At 45.3% G+C, this 23,289-nt stretch overlaps 1 protein-coding gene across 1 annotated transcript in view; it reads right to left on the reverse strand.

Annotated features, from left to right (window-relative positions):
* Nucleotides 1–13,082: 13,082 nt before the first annotated feature.
* LOC119454032 (receptor-type guanylate cyclase Gyc76C-like) overlaps nt 13,083–23,289 on the reverse strand; it is a 325,333-nt gene continuing 315,126 nt past the window's right edge. The window contains 1 exon segment of the mRNA XM_037716047.2: nt 13,083–22,659. Within this exon segment, the coding sequence (XP_037571975.1) occupies nt 22,075–22,659 (585 nt within the window). The 3' untranslated portion in view covers nt 13,083–22,074.

A 23,289-nucleotide genomic window follows, 5' to 3' on the forward strand; every position in this document is an offset into this window, starting at 1 on the left:
AGAGCGAATGTTCTGAATGAAGACTCGCGAACAACGGATGATAATAAATGGGCGGCTATAGATTTTCCAAATATCTGTAATTCAAAGGCGTAGTCACGGAATGAAGAAGGAGGTGAACAAAGTTGGAAACCAAGTATAAGGTATAGAAAAAAATTCATGTGTGAACGCAATCGATTTCAATCGGTAACCGCGTAGGTCACCTGACTCTTCGCTCGTGGTCTCTTTTCCTTTCTTTACTTTTCTGCGTGTTCCATCAGAATTACCTGTTTGCGAAATCGTTTCTATAAAACATTTTCACTTATTTTGTCGTAGTTAAACATTTGTAAGTTTATCTCCCTAACACATTTCTCAAATCCGGCCCCGTTCTTGGCCAGATCCCCCCATAAAGGGTAGGTGAAAATATCTTCAAGGTCATCAATATCATTATCAATTACAAGTACAAGCAGACAGCCCTGAAACATGAAAACGAAAGTGAGAGAAACAGACAACGGTAATTAAACTGGATGCAAAGCAGTGAAAACAAACAAAAAATCCACGGATTTTTCCAAAACTTGAGAGGAAGAAATCCGGAACAATTAAGCATAAAGCTTGAGGCCCAAGGTGACTGGCTCGGGACGAAAAACACGCAGGACCGAATATTCGCAAAAGGGCCAGGAATGTGCCTTCTGCCGCAAAAATCCGGAGTCAAAGTCAGCGGATTGTAAGGGGATGCCAAGATATATTCATGCAGCCAGAATCGTTTGAAACGAACACTTTCCAAAAGGGCTCGAGTTCAAAGCTGGTGCGAGCGTATAAACCGGTCAGTTGTTGCGGCAAGCAAGAGGCGTTGGAGTATGGTGGGGAAAAAAAAAAGTCACAGTTTCGCCCTAAGGGCGAAGCAATGAATGCGATAGCAACACAGCAATGTCATACGAAGTAAGGTGAGCGGCTAAAATTTGGCAGCAATATGAATTGTAGTAAACATGAGCTGATTAAGTAAGCAGGTGTGCTGCGGCGTAAGTAGACCGACATGAAGAGAGACTCGATGACCACGAGAAGGCGCGTGTGAAACGGTGGTGTTGATGAGAAGCGCTTCCTGTGGGTAGCGCGTGCGAAGGGACACACCTGTAGTGCTGCACTGCCGATCCGGGCAGCATTGCATGTGTAGCGTGCGTTGGAAAATGTGGCCCGACTATTACTAACTGAATGAACAAGCGTGGTGTGAGCGCGCACAAACAAACATGAATAGATCACACTGAATGACTGCAGACAACGACTGTCAAAACGCTGGCAGCGAGCCCATACACCGCAGCGGGCGAAGGTACGTGCGGTCTATCGCTTCAACGGAAACTGAGCGGCGAATGCACGGCGCATAAAGGTCAGAGCCGTGTGGAGATAGACGGTGCGGGCGAGCGACGAGTGTGGTTGTTGGCAGAGTAGAAGTGCACCCCCTCCCCCCCCCCCCACCCCCGCGCTCCCTCCGGCGCTGGCTTCCCGCTTCCTTGCTTGCGCGTGGGAGATTGAGTGCGTTCACTCTCCGTGATAGCGCGCGTCCCCGCACGCTTCCGCTCGGGCATACGGCGCGCGGCGAAGATTTTATCTACAGGGAACCTCACGGCGACGGCGACGGCAGAAATCCGGTTGAAGTGTCCATATAATTGCTATCGCAATAAAAAGAAGAAAAAGAAAAAGAAAGCCGGGAAGAAAAGGGTGTAGGAATTAGTCGAACTGCTCGCTCGCATCCTAGTCTAGTTTTTATAATATCTGCCATGGTTTTTAGCTCGGCCTCAGGTTAGGGTTACAACACCCAACCCCCCCCCCCCCCCTCGTCGGTGCGCCACTGGCGCATGCACGCACGTTGGAGCATAAGCGCTCGTGTGTACATGTTCGTGTGCTTGCCCCCCCCCCCCTTTTTTTTACATTTTTCATGTGGGCCTTATTTCCCATTTGCTCAAAATTTTTATGGTAGGTGACCGTGACTAGGCGCTGACAAAGAGCGGCGTTTTTCGTCTGATCGCCGTGGTTTTCGTCTGATCGGCGGCTCGATTGATAAAGAGACACAAACATATCTAAACCATGACAATTACACAAATTCCGCCTCATTCCATTCGAGGCAGCATGCCGAAAAGAGTGCCGTCGAATGTGCGGAGAAAAATTTAATTAAACTCTGTTCACAAAGTATATACCCCAACGCGAGGTATGCCGCTTCACAGAAAAGTCTATAAGTGCGATCAACCGAATAATCCAATTAAGCATACAGGGATGAAGACGGCCGACTCAAAGATGCAGCGCGATCCGGCCGACACCGATGCAGGTCAGAAGAGTCAGACCTCATTGTTGCTGCAGCCGTTGCCGATCCTTTTCAGAGCGCCCGCCAGATCAAGACAGCCCTCAACCTGCAAGCCAGCGAGGAAACAATTTGGTTCCTCACTGGAAGCAACAAGTTGGTTCGACGGTTCGTTTTCAACCCGGTTGCCTCATCACTGCCGCAGCACGATTCTCTACCCACTAGACCATGGACTACCCGGTGATCCAAGTTGGCGGGAAAACAATACTGACAACACTACCAAAAATAATTGATTACGAGTGAATAAGTACGTGTAGTTCTTTACGTACAAGTCTGACTTCTGCACACTCGGCCCCATACCGTCGCTTTCAAAGAAGCAAATAATGCTAAACGTGAATGTTTCTTCAATTAGCAGTCACCAATTGTTGGGCACAGGTTATGAATCGGGTGGTAGGGGGGAAAAGAAAGAAGAGAGAAAACTAAGAACAGGAGTTGAGGTGAGGGTTAGAGCAAAAAAATTCTTTTAAAAAATATGTTAAGAAGCAGGAGCGTTGCTTTCGAAGGCGGAGCCTTGCCGTACGCAAATGAGTTGTAAAGCTTGCTAAATGAAAATTAACCAGTTCTTATAAAACAACACGAAAATAATGGTTCAGAGAATGACGAAATCAAATTGACGAGCACACTAACGAGAAAATAGAAATAGGGTGTTAAGCGTGTTTCATCGCACGGATAATTATACCCACGACAATCATCGCGTTACAGATTAATCTTAATTGGTACATGCCCACTGCGGGAGCGATTTATAACGAAAGCATTCTTCACCACTTCAGTGTATAGCAGAATGCGAAGACATAATAAAAAAATAAAGACTTAGTACGTTCCATTGCAGCGGATCCGGTAAGCGCAGATTCCACAAAGCGAATCATAGCGCCAAGCAATTACAGGCCCTCAAACAGGAGGGGGGGCTCGATCGAACCGCGCGCGAAAAGCGACGAAGGCGTTTCGAAGACGACGAAGTCCATTTCAAGGCGTCCACCGGGGAGGCCGTCGCTAGTCGCCGCTCAGCCGAAGAACCCCGCTCTAGAAAGCCCTCCCGCACGGCCATGTCCTCTTCCACGATGGCGCTCCTCCCTCAGCGTTCGGCCTCTTCGAGGCGCGAACTGACCAGCGTCATGGCGCCCGCGTCCTACTCCCGGAGCACGCACGGCCCACCGGGAGGCGCCTTCTACGGCGGCGCCTACCCTGGCGGCGCCGTCACGGTGCCGTACGCCGCCGGCGGAGCCGGCAGCAGCCGAGCCGTATCCATGTCCGCGGCCATGGCGGGAGGGCCGTTCCCGCCCGCGGCGCCGTCCAACACGTTCGTCGACCGTCCCTGGGCCCACACGGAGCCCGAGCAACCGAAGCAGCGGCCCATCCTCTCCCCCCACGGCTACTACATGTGCATCGCCGTCAGCATCGTGGTGGCCATCGGACTCGTCGTCGCGTTCGGGTTCTTCATCATACAGCGTCGCTTTGCCCAGGCCGTCGTTCACAAGTGACTCAAAACCCTACCGCGGCCTTTTTTCGGCGAGACTGCGGCCAGGCGCCCTGTTCGAGCCTTCCTCTCCTACCTCCTTGTCTCGCTTTCTCTCTCTCTCTTTTTACGGGTCTTCATTGTCGTGTGCGCTGTGGAAAAGTTAGGGAATAAGAGCTCCGCCACAAACGAGCCTGCTTAGAGAGCTTCAACCTTTTTTTCTTACTTTTCGTTTTCTCCTGGGACCAGAAAAGAATGTGACCTCCGTGAAAGCCTCCCAACAGACTCTTCGAAAACAAGTAAACCAACCCCTTCACAGCGTATCCCGACCTTCTGACGTCTACGAGACTCTTCACACAGGACTACTATTGATTGATTTCATCTGAACCGCTCCTTTACAACCTGCGCAGCGATTGCAACGACACATTGGTCTTACCGGAAAGCTACCACCCTGCGCGCTGTTTTCGCAGTGTGAAATCATCAAAAGAAATGGTGTCTGTTTTAGTTTTTTTTTTTTTTTTTTTTTTCTCTTCCTTGAACTGCACGGCTCTGTCGCAACGAAAATGAAAGTGCTTGTGAAGTCTTCCGAATTCATGGTCATTTCTTTTGTGACGACACGCATGACGTCACGAAATCAAAGGAATTTCACCCCCGAAACAGTAGAGAGGAAATACTTACGAATAACGGGAGTCGATAACTGACTGTGACTAGAGTCCGTACCTGTGTGGCAACAAAAATATGTTTTACAAGATCTGCCCGCATAACCGCGCTGCATTCATGTACCTTCTATGCATCAGGGCCCCAAAATCTTGGTTCCAGATGGACGCCGATATCGAAAGAACTTGGCCTCGTTCATGTCACGGAAATTGGCGAACTTGATCAGCTTGCCAATATATCCAACATGTTTCGAGTTCCACGGCAGTGCATACTGGCCACTGCATACTTAGGCTGCAAGAAACGCGGTTTTTCTTCTGTGGAATTCGATCGTTTCTTAATAGTCTTGTCACCATGCTTTTCCATCCCTACAGTTCGAGGGGCTCAGCTTTACCCACGCGGCACGTGCATAACATGTGTTTCATTATAATTTTTTTTTACAATATACTGACTTTTTTTAAAACTAAGCTGTCGCAGGCAGCATAATTTTAGTCCTTAAGCTGGCTTACGTAAAGAGGCGGACATTACTCGCAGGAGAAATGGAATTGCAGAATCCGCTAATTAACTAACTCCACCAACCAAGTTTTTAACTGATAACTTCTCCGCACATGTTGCAATTTACCAGTTGTAGCAGGTGAGCTCGCCAGGCGTATATCTAATCTGAACGAATTCTCAGGATGACACTGCAGTTTCTAGATGCTTATTCCCAGTGTTCACGCCGAAATACGTGGGCGTTCCAGTTACTTTTGTCACTTCAATGCGAAAAACTGCGTTTTGTTTAAAACATGTCGCAGTTTCTCCCGAAAGGTGAAGCATCGATTTCGATATCAAATTAGCAGACAGCTATATACGAAGTAAGTGCATAAATTTATCGGTCGTATAAACTTGCGAACATTCGCCTGCTAACTAAATTAAGATGCACGGTGTCGCGCGCGCACAGGTAAACATGAACTCATCTCGCTCGATGACGATGACCGTGGAAACTCGCTGTCAGAACGCTTGAATGAGGAAGCGCGGCAGCAGCAGCGAGCGAACTGACCTTCGTGCTATTTCTCGCTTCAACGCGTACTAAACGTCGGAAGCACAGCGCACACGAAGCTACCGGCCCTCAGAGCACTTTGTCCACGTCGCAGATCGCTTGCAAGATACGACGCCCGCACGGCCGCGCCGTAAGCAGCAGCCGCTAGCAGCCGCAGGAGTAGAACGCCCCACCGTGCCTCGCGCGTTTCTGCTCCGCCTTTCTCCCTCGCGCGCGCGATATTGAGCCGCGATTGTCGGCTGACCCTCGCAAGCTTGCACTCGCATATACAGCGTATCGCGCGCGGCGACGATGTTACCCTACTTGTAGTTTATACGGAACATCACGGCGACGGTGATGCCGACGGCAGAAACGCGCTTGGAGTGTCCATATAATTGCTATCGCACTAAAAAGTTCGCAGTTTCGCCCTAAAGACGAAGCATTGATTGCGATATCACATTAGTAGACATCAATACGAAGTAAGGATAGTAGTTTTATCGGCCGTATAAACTTGTAAATATTCGCTTACTAATTAAATTAACAAGCATGTTGTCACGCGCGTACAAGCAAACATGAACACATATCATTCGATGACCGCGGAAACTCGATATCAGAACGCTGGCGTGAGAAAGAGCGGCGGCAGCAGCGAGGGAATTGACTTTCGTGCTGCCTCACTTCCGCGCGAACTAAGCGGCGAGAACACCGTGCACATAAAGCTGTATGCCTTCGGCCTACATAGACTCTGCACTCATCGCAACTCGCTGTCAAGATAGAGCCCGCGCGGCCGCGCCTATAGACGAGTAACTGATCGCCAGAAGGCGCTACTGCGCCTCCTGACAGCGCCCCCTATGTGGAATTGTCGAGCAGCGCGGTCGCGCCGTGGTGCAGCCTCCGCTTTGTGCACATTGTTTCGCCCGCCCTTTCCTTCGCTGCTCGTGCTCACGGCGCTCCGTTTTCGACGGCGGCAGATCGCGTGCTTGCTGAACAGCGATGCAAATACTGCAATGCGATTTCAAGACGGTTACCGACGCCGACAGCTAGCTTTTTTCGTGGCGGCAACCTCAAGAAAGGGGAGCGTCTGCTTCCACACATGTATGGCGTTGAACAAATTGTGGGCGGTGATGTGACAGTGAAAGCCAAGTGCATGTCGGAGTTGTCCAACAAGATTGTATACGACATCGAGTTGTACGCACCGAGTTCAGTAATTTAGTCACTTTTATTTCTCTTTGGCACAGTCCCAAAGCGGTCACGCATGCTTGCAGAAATGTGCAGAGACGGTGAGGATTGCCGTTGATTTCGTTGGTCGCTGGGCACACGGCTGCTCTCATTTTGGGCTCCCAGGGAGTGGAATCAGCACCGTCAGTACAGAAAGAACACATACATTAGGCACCAATAAGCCAATAAAATTAATTAACGATGTAAGTACTACATATGCGCATTATGCCTTATATCATGTTGTATAAATATTTAATGTATATCGTGCCTTATTCAATGCAGATGTTAGAGTCATGGCAACTCATTGCATTAGAGAGCAAGGTATCTTTTCACTGCTCATGAGAAATCGCTCGTACAAACTGCCTACGCGAAATGAACCCAGATCACGGTAACCAGCGATTACCTTGGGACCAGCAGCACAAGCGTAAGAATTAGCGGTAAATGCCTCATCAAAGCAAATCTAGTTTCTCGTCGGGCTTATGCCCGCCGCAGCTAAAGTAAGCTCACAGCGATGGCCGGCTTCTACACGAAATGAAGATTCTTGGCAGGAAGAGTGAAACAGGAAGAATGTGCAAGGTGGCACTTTAAAGCATGCTTGGATATTGTGAACCTAGAAAGCATGGCCAAGCAACAAACAAAACGCGCACGTTTCGGGCAGCTGCTTTCCGATCTGCCGCTTACCGACGCACGCGATGACCGCAGCTTGAAATAAATACGGATTTCCACCACACAAAAGACAAGTAGCGCGCAGCCCCTTTTGTTGCCTGCGCAACTAGCAATTTAGGCCGCAGCGTTTGGAAAAGGGATATAATTCTCTTGAGCTTGTCCTTGCCGATCGCGAGTGAACGAACAGCACAATCTATTAAATTCGGGGGTTTTACGTGCCAAAACCACGATATCATTATGAGGCACGCTGCAATGGAGGGTCTCCGGAATAATTTTGATCACCGGGGGTTCTTTAACGTGCACAAAAATCTAAGTAAACGGTTAACAACTGTATTCTTGCATTTCGCCCCCATCGAAATGCGGCCGCCGTGGCCGGGAATCGAGCTCGCGTCGTCGAGCTCAGCGGCGCAACACGTATGCATTTACCGCTAAGCTAACACGGCGGATGGCACTGTACGATTCAACTACGCGACACGTCTAAACAAACGGCCATGCGCTAAATACAGGCACATTAATATTGCGTTTTTATCGAGCGGCCGTGATATTGCACGCGAATGCAAAAGTACATGACTTACTTGACTCGGCGCACTGCAGTTATCCATGCTTGTCGTCTGTCCTTCCCGTACCAGCTCCCCGGAATTCTGTAGGATTTCACGGGTGGCTTTAGACCTTTCGAGGCTGTTGTGGCAATCAACAACACAGTAGTATTGCGTGCCACCTTTCCTGGTTGATGAGGTCGCGCTCGCCGTCGCGAAAAGAACGCGCACAATCGCTCGCGCCGTAGAGAACACGGGCGCGCGCTGGCCCAACGACGACCTTCGACACTTCCAGCCTTCCGCCAGGGGAGCATTCGGCGCTAGTGCCGCGCGGGCAAACTTTAGGTTGCCTCGTCTATGGAGCAGCCACCGAAGTTGTACGCCTCCCTCCCCTCTTTTCGGTTCCTTGCGCACGACGGAAAACGGCGCGCTCCCTCCCCGCTTTCCTCCCTCGCGCGCTTACACTCGCACATACAGCATGCATACGGCGCGCGGCGACGATCTTATCGCCCTTGGACTTTATACGGAACATCACGGCGACGGCACAAATGCTCCTGGAGTGTCCATATAACTGCTATATCAATAAACGTAAGGGTAACAGTGGGTTTTTGTCGCAAATTTCCCAGTACATACCCTAGAAACCGTAATCAAGGAGTACAGGAGGCATACGTGAATATCTTGGAAAATAGTTACGAAGATTCCACAGCTACATCGGTTCTCCACAAGAAATGTAGAAAGTTACCTATCAAGAAAGGGGTCAGGCAAGGAGAGACAATTTCTCCAATGCTATTCACTGCATGCTTAGAAGAAGTATTCAAGCTATTAGACTGGGAATTAAGGCTTAGGAGTGAGGATCAACGGCGAATATCTCAGCAACCTCCGGTTTGCAGATGACATTGTCCTATTCAGCAACAATGGGGACGAATTACAACAAACGATTGAGGGCCTTAACAGAGAAAGTGTTAGAGTGGGGTTGTAGATGAATATGCAGAAGACAAAGATAATGTTCAATAGCCTGGCAAGGAAACAAGCACTCAGGATCGCCAGTCAGCCATTAGAGTCTGCAAGGAAGTACGTTTATCTAGGTCAATTTCACATAGGGGACTCTGATCATGAGGAGGAAATTTACAGAAAAATAAAATTGTGCTGGAGTCCATACGGCAGGCATTGCAAATCCTGACTAGACGCTTACCACTGTCATTGAAAAGTGTACAATCATTGCATTCTACCGATGCTAACATAAGGGGCAGAAACTTGGAGGTTAACAAAGAAGCTCGAGAACAATTTAAGAACCGCACAAAGAGCGATGGAACGTAAAATGTTAGGCCTAACGTTAAAAGACCGGAGAGAGCGGTGTGGATCAGAGAGCAAACGGGGATAGCCGATATTCTAATTGACATTAAGAGAAAAAAATTTCATGCGTAGGATGGATAACCGGTGGACCATTAGGGTTACAGAATGGATACCAAGAGAAGGGAAGCGCAGCCGAGGACGGCAGAAAACTAGGTGGAGTGATGAAGTTAGGAAATTTGCAGGCGCATGTTGGAATCCGCTAGCGCAAGACAGGGGTAATTGGAGATCGCAGGAAGAGGCCTTCGTCCTGAAGTGGACATAAATATAGGCTGATGATGATTATGATGCTGTACAAACCGGTGCCATACTTATCACTCGTTCCAAGTGGATATGCTTTGTCAGCTTACTGGTACACTTCGTAAGTTGCATTACTGCAAAAGCTCGTTATAACGAAGCTGAAGGGGAGCTAGAAATACTTCGTTATATTCATTATTACATGCATGTACTGCAATATATGCATCTCTATGGGGATTTCAAGGGAAATTTCAGTTACTTCGCTATATTAATCAGTATCGTTATAATGAGATTTGACTGCATATGTGCCGTAAAGTAATGGAAAAGTCATTTATTTGTCACTTATGCAATTTTGAGTCATTGCTTAAGTATTGTCCGCTTCTTCAAACAATCCAGTTCAACATTTACAATTGTGCTATCTGCGACAGGCAATTAAAAAAATTCACGCAGAAACTCCTCTGGGAGTTCACTAAGTACGCGTAAGCATTGTGCCACTTGCTCATCTCCACGCAGCCCGGTGTCATTATCAATGTCATGAAACTTGATATGACCAGTATAAACGACAACGCTGCGGCTACACGAGCTGCTGCGGACGGCTGTTTTACTTGCCTCATCAATTCATCAAGGTGAGGCAAGTAAACTACTGCAGGTGGCGGCGCCAGGTGCGCTGATGACGTTCCGATTATTATAAGCCGGCATCGCTCTATGGCACCTTATCCATCCGCGTCGAACCATCATCAATAGTGACCAGCCGTTCTCGCCGTTTAGCCTGGCTTCGCGTTGAAGCGACCGAGAGTCGCGGGCCACAATCTTGAAAGCGATCTGCGATGGGGCAGAGAGTGCGGCGAGTGCTCGTAGTTTCGTGTGCGCTGTGTTCTCGCAGCTTTTAGTTGGCATTGAAGCGAGAGGCAGCACAAAGGTGAATTTGCTCGCTGGTGCGACCGCTATCTTGAAAGCGATCGTCTTATAGGATGAACGGACGGGCGGCTTTTCTCGTTGGGTAAGCATAGAAATGATTACGCATTAGATAAGTTCTGCGTAGTCTGATTATACCTGTCATTTTATGGTCGTAGAATCTCGACCTGACGTTTCTCACACGTGTCAAAGGATCACATTTCTCAGATAAGTAGGTTGAGAGTTGAGCGATAAGTTTCGTAGGATTTCATTTTATTGTTAAGTGCTTCGGAGATCCGGCAGCTAAAAAGAAGCGTGCAGAACAAACATTATATTAAAGTTTATTACAAGTTATTATACATATATATATATATATATATATATATATATAAGTTATTATATAGTTATATAAAGTTATATAAAGTAACATAATAATAAAGTTTATTCACCCTTTTCGCGGAGCAGTGCTCCGCGAAAAGGGTGAATAACTAACACACTGTGCTCCATTCATGCTGTAAAATGTGGAACGATGAAGGGAAAATGTGTGCAATGGTTCGCTGCAAAAATAGTGACTGGCGTCTTAAGAATAAAATGAACCTGTGTGGCAAAGTCCACCGACCACTGCGACACAAGGACTGCCTGTGTTGCCGGTCGCCATTCGCGATGCACGGCTCTCCCCGACGATAAAGAAATTCACTCATCTGCCAACGTTGTATCGCTAACCTCCACAGAACGGACTTTAGCCCCTGAACATCGCTCAACAAAGGGAGTAGCGCTGCTTCCTGGCATCGTAAGTTTCTCGCACTTTATCTACACGCATCCACCCCAACTGACACGCAAACTTACGCCTGGCTACATCGCCACATTATCATGAATAAGTGAATGGGCACACACTCAAACCAATGCGCAGAGGCATGGGTGATGGCGACTGCACCGACAGCTAGCACACGGATGTTCGAAGCTGAACCAATAATAAGGTAAGCAATAATGAATCAATAAGGTAATCCATTAAAAACATACAGGTAATTATAGTGAATGTTTGTTAATTAGTCGATTATGCACGTTTCAATTTTCTGTGCAATGTCCACCTCTTCGAGTAGACCAGCTCATGGACTATCTGCCACAGGCAAAATTTAAATTTTTTTGAAAGTGTTTCCTGAAACACCCGGTATATATATACAGTGTTCTTTTTTTTAGCTGCTTCAAATTTTTTTAGAATTGCCATGTGGGAAATAGCGCAATTCTAGCCATTGAGCTAAATTACTCGATGAGGCGGCCATTACTTCTACGAGAAATAAAAATGCTTAATTGAATAATTAACATAATAACGCCAATTAACGTTTTAATTAATCTCTTCACGGCACATACTTCAATCTAGGAATTGTAGCTAGCGAGTATGCAAGGCATATCGACTTGGAACGAATTATCAGGATGGCACCAGCTTTAAGATGAGCGCCATCAAACTTGGGATAAAAATGCAATGTAGTTACACTTACTTTTTTTTAAAATGAAAACTCTGTTTTATGCATTGAAACACAAAAGTAACCGGAATGCCGATGCATTTCGTCGGACACTTTGGAAATTAAATCTCGGAACTTGTGTAGTCCTGAGAGTTGGTTCTAAGTGTATATATCGCCTTGCATACTAACCAGATTTCGTAGTTTGAAATATATGTGCGTAAAGTAAGTAATTAAAAGGTTAATTATAGTGCAATTACGGTAATTCTTCGAATATACATTTTGATATTTTGTAGAAGTACTGGTGGCTATCACCGAGCAATCTTGATATAGAATGCAAAATGCGACGCCCAACTGGAAAACTATAGTTGGTAAGCCACTGCCTGCGAACAAAAATCACCCCAATTCTTGCATGAAACTCAACGACCCCAGTGACATACACAGGGTTGAACGTGGTGAGGTATGAATTGAGCATCTAGTTCGTTGTTTCATAATCAATTGTGTTTAATTCTGCGGGGAAGTGTACAAATGTGTGTATACAAGGTGATTATATTTAAGTTTACAAAGTTTTTTTTTATATCGGCTGTGGCGGATAGCATAATCCTTGTCCTCGAGCTGGATTATTCGAAGGGACGGACAGTACTAGCACAAGAAATCGAAACACACCTTGAACAAATTACAAAAAAAATACTAATTAACTTTCTAATTATTTACTTTATGTTGCATATTGAAAATCAGAAATTGTAGCCGGTGAAATTGCAAGACGTATCCCCTTGAAATTAACTTCCAGGATAAGACACCAGTTTTCAGATATTTCCAAAAGTGTAGGATGAAATACATGGGCCTTCATGTTGCTTTTGAGCTTCAATGCATAAAGAGTCTATTGGTGAAAAAAAAAGCAACTGAAACATGGATGCATTCTTACGGCAAGTTTTATGGTGCACATCTTCTAACTGATGTCATTCTGAAAATTCATTCCATGTGGATATGCCTTGCAAACTCACTGGCTACAATTTGTAAATTGCAATTTTTGCTGTAAAGTATTTAATTAGGAAGTTAACTAGTTATATTTTGTTATCTGAATGTGTTTCGATTCCTCGTGAGAGTAATGTCCACCTCTCTGAATATTCCAGCTCAAGGACCAGAATTACGTTATCTGCAAGAAGTGTTTTCTTTTTGTAAAATTTTACAATGATCACCCCATACATAGTGATCACGTATAGTAGGACCACGTTGCTCAACAGGACAACGCGGCATACCAGACAGGAAGCCTGAAAAAAAATAATTCATTTTTATTTACACTAATGCCAAGAAGCCAAGTCCAACCACTCGGTCTCAGCTTCGGTAGAGAGATAAGAGGGAGAAGAAGAAAAAATAAACAATGAAAACAGCGTGACATTCAAAACTCTTAACGTGTAACTCGTATCACAGAAGTCACCCCATGAAGAAAAGAAAAAAAAATATAGTGTGCATTTGGCACTTACACACACATTTTCTTTAATATATATTTTTTCCTCGTCTCTTAATGCTCTTCTTACTAAACGTCCCAAGTGCGGACGCTGGGTCATGCGCTTGGCAGACGACAAATATCAATTCACCACTGTCGCTCAAATTATATACTATATACCACATGCTTCTTGCGACGACCATCTCAGATTATTAAATGATAGGCGATATTTGAGACAGAGTGATAATTTTTTGCTGACGAAGCTTCACACAGTGAACACCAAAGTTTTCGCAAAATTGCCAGAACAATTATTAACGCAATTACCCTAATTACCATTCCTTAATTCTTGATTTTATGGGGTACGTTGTAGTTGCATAACTGAAGTCTCAGGACTGCTGCTATAGCAGCAGATTCAGGATATGAGGACTAAAAATGCGCTCCATACCTCATCAAAGAAATCTCATATGACACACATATTCTGCATATCCAATAACGTCATAATCAGCATGTACGATGGCATGTATACTCAATAATCTCATACGATCATACAAGAACACGCGTTTATGTATGTTTGTTATACAAGATTATTGGGTATGTGGCATATTTGTCATAAGAAATTTTTACGGGAAATGCATAAGCAGCACGTAAATGAATGATTAGGAAGGAACAGAGGATGAAGCTCACGAGAACAGGGATGTGTTCTGCCTGTTTGTGCACTGCTTTCAGTGAATCACTTCAAACTTGACAGCTTCCCTATCGTTTTACTGAAAGTGTGATTTAAGAGTTTTCCACGCTGCATTTTTCACACTAGCGAGACATATTAACTATGTAATGCCAAAACAATGTTCTGAATCATGAAGCCCTAATTTACAGAGTAAATTGGTGGGACAAAAACTTTTTTTGACCAAGAACTTATTCTGTGTAGAACAGAATTAGTAATTCACTCGATGGAAAGCTCACTCCAGCATATCAAAAACGCTAATATATGGTACGTGTTACATTTTCTGCGCTAAAATCAGAATTTTGAAATATATTGACACAGCATAGAAAGAAGGATGTGATAGGCATTACATGATTAAGCGGAGCAGTGGCACATTTTGCTGCTGATATTGTGTGCTTATATTTCTCAAAAGTCATGTAAGACAAAGTTTCTAGTGTAAACTATGCATTGTGTACTGTCCCATGTCATTCTCGTAATTACGACATACCCCCTAAAATCACCGATTGAAAAAAAGAAAGTTATAAAATTTTGTTGAGAGCCATATTGGCAATTATTATCCAAATTCTGATTCAAACACTGTTATGACGCTTCGTCCGAAGAAATTATCATTTTGTCTCAAATCCCAATGCTTCATAAAAATGTGAGACATACATGGCAGAAAAATGCGGTAAAGTTTGGTGATCGCAAGAAAATCCACAATACTTGAAGCAGACAAAAAGTATACCTGTAACATGAATTGAACGTTGAAGGCTTACCATCCTTCATCGACACAGTTTGCCTCCTTTTCTTGCTTTTATGTAAAACATTTGAATTTTACCTAAGGAAGCAGGCACAAAGCTCTTTTGGCATCAAAGGCTACACAAAGAACCAAAAGAAGGTCCTCTCATTTGACCGACAATGCTGCTTTTTGCTTAACGACCTTGTACACTTCAGGAAGCTTCAGTTTGGGCCAGCTATATTCAAATACACATGAAAAGCAGAAATGCTATCATATGGCAACTGCAGAAGTGATCTGGATAAAAATTATGAGGTTTAAAAGAAAAAGATCAATTCAAGCATCTGAAAGACGCAGATTTTTTGCATTAAGTTCATCGAACTTTTTTACGAAAATCATGAAAAAAAATTAAAGGAAAAAAAATTGAAGCATTGAGTTCCCCCCAGTTCTATAACTCCACAACAAATACATTACGATCTGGTAAGCTGTATTTATTAGGATACCAAAAAAAAGGCAAAATTGATACTCTCGGCTTCTGAGAAACAAAGTAATCAGAGTGAGACCTTTTCTTGTAATAAGAAAATTAATACCCTAGATATATTTATGGCTATATACGATATAACAGATTTAGTTCACTGAACCACTACAAGCGTTTTCGTGATGATTAGAAGATTTCTGAACTTGGTGCTTTTATCTTTCCTCATTGAAATTTAAAAAATTTTCAGGAATTTATGAAAACATTCGAGGGCATTCATAAAAAATATACAGTATAGACCACTTATAACGTAACCGCTTATAGTGCAGGACCGGATATAGTACGGCGCATGCTCCCCTCAAGCCGCAGATATACTCCAACGTAACACGAGTGCGCACATCGAGCTCCGCGACATCAAGGTGGCGAACAACCAGCGTGTCTCTCGCCATCGGGCATGTTCCAACGTTGCTGGCACGTGAATAGCTCCGTTCATATTTTTCGCCCGGCGCACCAAGCCGCGCCGGCCACGCATCCCAGCATTCCTCACGAGATGCTGGTAGAATGATGTAATGGCGGGAGCGCTCGAAAGCACGTCCGTCTCCATTAGCACGTCCATCGAAAGCACGCCGTCGCCTCCCCCTCTCTGCGCACGTCCGTTGCCGCGGCTCTCGGCTCTCTGCACACGCCCGCCCCTGCGGGCGGGGGTGCGCGCTCAGAGTAAACGCAGCCCTCCCCCTCCGAGCCTTGCACGCGACGGAAGACGGCGTACTACTTTCCCGCTTTCCTCCCTTGCGTGTGCGAGATTGAGACGCGATCACCGGCTCACCCTTACACGCTTTGACATACTACCCTCGCACGCTTTGACCTTTGGACTTAATACGGAACTTCGCGGCGACAGCTACGGCAGCTAGAAATGTGCCTGAAGTGTCCATATAATTGCTATCGCAATAAAATAGTTGTTTTGGTTATAGTGCGGTATCGCTTATAATGCGGACATTCGCGAATCCAGTGACTTATGTTATAAGTGGTCTACACTGTATTCCTAAAATAACAAAATTTCAAGTCAATCTTTATGTTCAAGAAATATTATTAAAACATTAGATAGCAGTAGTTGCCAAATGAAATAATTTCTGCACTTCACATGTGTTTTAATAGGAAATTCCAAGTTGGTTTGGAGCTACAGCTTACCCATAACTGCACATCCCGTGTTTGCACTTGCGTCGATAAATGCTGTCTCCACTAAAGCCCAGGTAAGCATGAATAAATCTCAAACGCTGCACTTTTTCCAACAGATGTATTAGAAACACCATCGCCAACGTGAAGGGGCCTCGATCAACACACCAAACAGGCGGAAACAACGCTATCAGGGCAAGGACAAGGAAAGGCACACAAAAGAAGAGCACGCAGTGCTAACTGGCATCCGATTTAAAAATAGTTTATGTATTTAAATGTTTATGTTGCAAAAATAAATCGGTTGTCAGTCAGCGCAAAGCGTCGTCCTTTTATGTGCCTTTACTTCGTCCTTGTCTCTAGTGCTGTCAAGCTGACGCTTTCATGTTAATACACAGAACGTCTGGCACGCACACACAGATAAGCACTCGCACATAAATGCACGCACACATGAAAGCATAACATGATGCTCTGCGATAAAATAAACCAGCAAGACGATTCTAGAGAATAGTATCGAGTAAGCTAACCACTCCAACTCATGGAATATAATCACTTAAAAGTTACCCGACCTTCTTTGCCGCCCTGCACACAATTAAACTTTAAAATCTCAATTTTCCACTGATACAAGCCCCACGCAGGTGATTTAGCCGTAGGTCTCTTTTCCTGCAGTCCATATAACCTAACTTCATGTGTGCTCAGGTGAGCAAACATGTATACAGTCGGCGCCATTCAAGTTTTTATACTGACGACTTCGGGTGGACTGTTGACTAGCTGGGAGAGCTTGGAACGACTCCTGCTAAAAAGTGATAAAAAAACGCGCTAGCAGAATTAGTGATTTTCCTATGTCTGCACCAACTCTTAAGTATAAGATGACACCTTGCATTAGACGATGGTATTACATCAAATCTATAACTGAGTGCTACCATCCTTTACCAGCTCTATTACAAAGCCATTAATCCGCAAGTCCCCATCCCCATCTCGGCATTATCACTTCTGCTGCGTAAAGTGATTTGTCACTTCTGCTACATAAAGTGGTTTGTCACAGGCATTTCAGGAGCTTCCAATCTATCAGCATACAAAGATCACGTTAAATTCAGCAACTAGACATAAAACTCTCTCATCTCTGATCAGAAGCAATGTCTATCTCACCCCCTGGATCAGGTCCTTAGAAATTCAATTTGTTTACCATGTTGGCTGTCATGCAAAGAATGAGTGGGAAGAAGGCAATGGATGTTATGGCATCCCTCTAAGCTTCACATATATACACTTTCCTTCAGAATCAATCTTTTCTAGAAGTGTGCACAATGACGAAAATGCAGGAGTTGCAGAAGACGAATTAACAGTGCATACTTTCTTTTTTCTTTTTCTTTCCTCGTTTCCGGATTATTTGAGGACTTCTGCTCAAGAACATGTAAAGTGCTGCTGGCTGGGTCAGAGTGTTTACTAACTGTATGCAAAAAGTTTCGACTGTGAGTACAGGACAGCAAGGAGTTGAAATTCTTGTTTGTGGTTCTCGGTTTTGATCAGAGAATTTGAAATTGGGAACTATCTGCACACCCATTAACATGATTAAAGAACCGGAAAAGGCAGAACGCTATCCTTTGCAACAGTGCTCTATTTTTCGGTTGACTGCATTTTGTCTCGCATATCGGAGCTGCGACCCAGCTTCGAAATCACTGTTGCAAGATTGTTGCACTTTATTAGTGCAACAATATTAAATTGTTATACCGATACATAAATTATTATCGCATCATTATTCTTCCAATCCTGCAGCCCTTGAATTCTTTGTGTGCACACTATATGCAGAGCTATGGATGTGCATCAAAAAGTCTGAACCTTACACCGACTCTTGTCAGATTCGCCAAGTACACTTAAGTGCTGGTGCACTTCCCGAATTATTATGAAGTATCATGGCACTAAAGAAGGCATATGCTGTGAACAATTAGTGAAATGAAAAGCTGCCACATGCTCTTGGCACTTCGGCTAGGCTTAATGAAAAATAAACAAAAAACAAACTGCTTCGTGCTAAAGAACCTAGAGCTTTGCAGAAGACAAAGTTGAAGGTTGTGAATTGTTAGTGCACATTATAATGGCCATGGACGCCATTGATGCAGCTACGAGCCCATGCTCCTTGCATGATGAGCAAACTACTGCGATGTACTAAATCTTGCTGAAAGCAATGGTTAGCCTTCCTGATGACATAGCTGCACTTGCCCTGAACTTAAGCGTTTGATGAGCTTTGCATAAAATGTGAAAGCCACCATTGCAACAAGTCTGGCTACAGGCCCAAAGAGATGATGTCGCCACTCTTTGCAATTAAGTACTCAAGCACCATGCCTGCCGTCTTTTTTAAGTAAGCAGTTTCATTTCAGATTCTCAACGTTATGCTTGCCTCATCACGAATGAGAAGGGAAAACGGTAGCGCAAAAGAAACAGGGACAACGACACGAGCACACAGAACTGTCTCGTTTGTTTATATTGAGCTACTCTTTTTCCTTCTCACTTATGAAGCAACTCACCCAAGAAAACGTTTTACTCATCATGAAGTATGCATAGTCTGCAGTACTATGCAATGGCAGGGTAAGTGCTTTCTGAACAGAAAATAATGTTTACGTACAATTTTTAGCTAGACGTTGACTACACCTAAATCGTTGTGCACTGCATGATGCCATTGAATGAATTCTACACAAAGGAACTCATACTCAAAATTTCTTGTGGCTTGGAGTGTTTTGCGAGGACATCACACACAGTTTACTTTTTCAAGCCTGCAGTAAGTGAGCCAACAAACCGAGCATTATGCAACAAAAATAATTGCACGAAATACCTGCCGAGCAGTAAGGCTCTCGGTACGTTTGACATGTTTGCCTTCAAGCTATCGCTCATAACTTGGCCTAGCAGGTACAACGTCAAGTTGCAAGCAAGGAAAGTAGTGGCGATTAGCACATCTTTTCGGCGCTTTCAGAGTTGAGAAACGAACTTGCATGCTGAGAGATGCAGTGGGAATAAGACAACAGTAAGTAAATGCGCGTTTTTCGGGAGAAGTTGCAATACGTTAAAGCTTTTCACGAATTATGCGAGATGTTTTCTTTTTCTTATGAATCACCTACCTGGGTTCAGAAGCAAGAACAAGAATGTTATGCGCCTGCTAACAGTTCTTATGCTTAGCATCCATTCTTCGCATAAGCAGGAAAAGAAAATTTGCCTCGTGCAGTTTAATGAGTGCACTGCAATGTACTCTCTCTGTAATATAGTTGAATTCGGCTCACAGCAGAAGCTTTTCTCATAAATACTAGGCACAAAATTTGCACTCAGCTCGCCGGGCCATAAAAGGCATGGAAATTCTTGCTCTCACGCAATACAAATCTGAGCGCTTTGTTTGCAGCCTAAATAAAGCATCAAAGAGCCAATGTATTCTGGATGTCTTGGTACCTGCTGCTAACGAGGAACAGTTGTTCTAAACAAGCATTCTGCCTGTTTCTATCACCGCGATCGTCAAAACAAATCACGCCTTTCTAGAAAAAAAAAAGAAGAAAAAACAACAACTTTGATTCTTCTCTTGCCTTTCAGGTACTAATCCCATAATTGAGAACACGACGTGCTCACAGACACACAAAACTGATTCACATTTCTCATAAGCACACAGGGAACCCACACAAGAAACATTAAATACAACGCTTCGGTTGACGCCAAACAGCGAAACGAAGTCCTCACATTCTACGGACAAATTAAAGAAAAAGGTGACTATGAATAAAAGACTGCGGGAAATGCATTTTCGAGACTGACACTAAGCTCAACTTACGTTCTCCAACTGCAGCTCTTGCAGTACTGCTGCGGGATGACGCGAACAAAATATTGTTGAAAATAGTACAACAGACATGGAAACACACTTGTTCATTCGTCTGACTTGGAATGAGGATGCAGTTTGACACACAAGTAAAAAAAAAAAGGTAGGGGGATAAAAATTAAACAAGTTATTTGTTAAATTGTTCATGGTACATTCAGATGACATGCACCGAGAAGTCGGTGACATATCAACGCGGCAATACCGGAAGAACACAAAAAAAAGAAAAAAATTAGAAACACAAAACTCTAAACACTTCCGAGCTTTGACACTATCAGGTGCTCCCAGCACGTTGATGCATACGCGGCCATTCACACGGGTCAAAGAGTTTGTGTGCGTGTGTGAAAAAAAAATAAATGGCTCCGGAAGCACAGTGCTCAGCTGCATGATATGCTCTTTTAAGAAACCATGCAGGCACATTTTTGGCAAAAAAATCTGTCGTGCACACACACGCAAAAAAAGGACAACTCGCAAGGTTGACTTCACAAATGCTGTGTCCACAGTTAAAAAAAAAAAAAATGTTCCACTCAGCGTGGCACATAACATTTGTTTTGTGGCACTTGTTATTTGTGTCGGATGCACACGCCATTGCTCCACGAATCGCAACTCGTCACCATTTCCATGGCGGAGCTGGAACGCAGGCATGCCGCACATAACTCGGCGAACGACACACTCGTCTCTCAGGAATGTAGACGCCAAAGGTAACTTGTAACACACTGACTCTTCCACAGGGATTGTCCCGGTTTTCCTTGACACGGCTAGAAGTGCGACAGTTGCTGTGCTGGCCTAGCAGTCAAGATGGCACAAAAGTCCGGGCCATCGCCACCATAATAAAACTCGGTCCCGATGAGCCGACGGCACAACACGTACAGCGACCTATAAACAGTTTGTTCAGAGCCGCCGTCCTCAAAGCACCCACATTACTCAATGTTTTCTTCTCACTTTACAGTGACGTATTTGTCAAGCCTCCCCTATTTTCATGAAGCGAGGCGGTATCTTCATTTGTCACTGGAGTTTAAAAAGAAGTACTACACATCTTCGGAAGTTCCACTTGCATCTTAAAACGGTGAGGAAAGAACTCTAAGCCACTGTCATGGAAGCCCAAGACGCTTTACTTCAACTGTACAACTACGGCCAATGCAGCTCTCCTTACTTCCAGCACTGCTGGGAGCCGCCATTTCATTTCTGGCTGCAGAGCAAATAGTTGCGTAGAATAGACCTAACTGTACAGTATGGGCGGCCCGTGCATCAAATGGCTGCTTGCCACTGTCAGCGGTGTCGCAAGTTGAAGAATATTCCACACAATATAGTCCTGCTCGTGTCACTCGAAAAAGCTACGCAAATTTCAAAGAAATCTTCATAGCCCTTTAGGCAGCGAGCAAGAAAAGATGCTCACGGTGATTACCAGAAGCAATCTAGAAAGTGCTTTGACGGATCTGCAGGTTTTCAATTACCAAGCATGGTAGCATCTGTGGTACGCCGTTGAGGAAAAACAGGCGTTTATCTCTCTAGCTCTTGCGACGAGTTCCCGTAATGGGTTCAATGTTCCTATTCAATTTACCAGAAGTAACCAGCACCTTCTGATGCCTACGGGCCTTGAATTGCTAAAATTGTCACTTAATAAAAACAACATATGCCAATGGCACACGCCTGTATGGAAGGTTTCCCACGCTTGAGGTCCTCCCACACTTGAACTCTGGCTGGTGCGGTGCATGGAGCTGGTGAAAGCTCACGCATACAGGCCTTCGATTCCCTGTGTCGGTGCCAACCTGTCATGGGTTGGCGAAGGGAAGGAGTGCATTGCTTATGGCACTGGCCTTGACTGTATATGGACTGTTCCCTTAAAGGACGGTTCATCGAATAACGACGGCAAGGGTCCACACAACGCTAAAGTCACGCTCAGACGATGCTCTCCGTCGTGTCCTCCGCAGTCTCGCACACGAACCTGGGCAGTCCTCCGCCCGTGTCCGCCGTCGTCGAGTCCCAGTCTCGCGACTTCTCGCGCGATGCACCCGTACGCAGCAGGCCAGTGAACACTTTCTTCAGCTTGTCGCGGGCAGGCGCGAGCGCCGCAATCTCATCGCACGAGCGCCACCGCTTGGCGGCGTCCTCAGCGAGCGACAACAGGTGGCCTCCGCCGTTGCCGTTGCAGTTGGTCGACGCGTCGCGAAGCAGGGGCCGGGCGCTTTCGTCCAGGCTCTTGAGCCCGTTCTTGCCGCGGTCGGCAGCCCACTGGCGAGCCCTGAGCACAGCCAGATCCGGGTTCGAGCAGCCGAACTCGTCCTTCGTGCAAGGCGACAGCGTCGACTCGTTCCGCCGCGGCAATATGAGGCCACTGCCGTCGAGGTCGGCCACGCTGTTTGTGCGCGACGATTGGGCCTCGTAGAAGTCGTGCCGCCGAGGGCCTTTGTGCGTGAACGAAGACTCCCGCGATGGCTTGGGACGCAGAATGCCCGGACTGTCCTGCTTTAGTCGGTGTAGGGCCTGCGCGCAAGAGTGTGCACTTCCGTTAGCAGTATGACAATGGAGGCTCCAATCTGCATTTGAAAGGACATGACGGCTTCACATCTCAGCCAGGAACAAAAGTTTCGGTGGGGCATAATGTTCAGTGCTACCTGCAAATTATTCATCTATGACATTCACAATCATATCACACACAATCACAATGAATTGATGCTTGAAAAGTACATTGGTATATTGCCCCTGGGTGCACTTCAGACATGCTACTAGAAGTTTTATCTGATTTCTTCTTATGAACCATTACAACTACCTAGTGTTAGACACATTCTCATTTGTTATTCTCGTGGACATTACCTGAATTCTTACTGGCCAGTCCTGTAAAGAGGGTGATTGTGATTTTTCGGTTTTTATAATGGTCATTTTTGAAGAATGTTGAAACAAGCACATACAAGGTCTGTTAGAAAAGTATCCGACCTTACTATTTTTTTTTTTGCACACACCTGATGGATATGAAACAAGCGCGCTTGCATCAGCCGACCTTGAACCTTCGTGTGCATGCGCTAATTTTTTCCCGCCTGCCGATAGCGTCAGTCGCTGGGACGCAGCGTTTGAGTGAGGTAGTGCGCAGTGCTCTCGTCAGTTTTTTATTGCAAG

Source organism: Dermacentor silvarum, chromosome 5 (genome assembly GCF_013339745.2).
Source record: "Dermacentor silvarum isolate Dsil-2018 chromosome 5, BIME_Dsil_1.4, whole genome shotgun sequence".
In the NCBI taxonomy this organism is placed as follows: Eukaryota; Metazoa; Arthropoda; class Arachnida; order Ixodida; family Ixodidae; genus Dermacentor; species Dermacentor silvarum.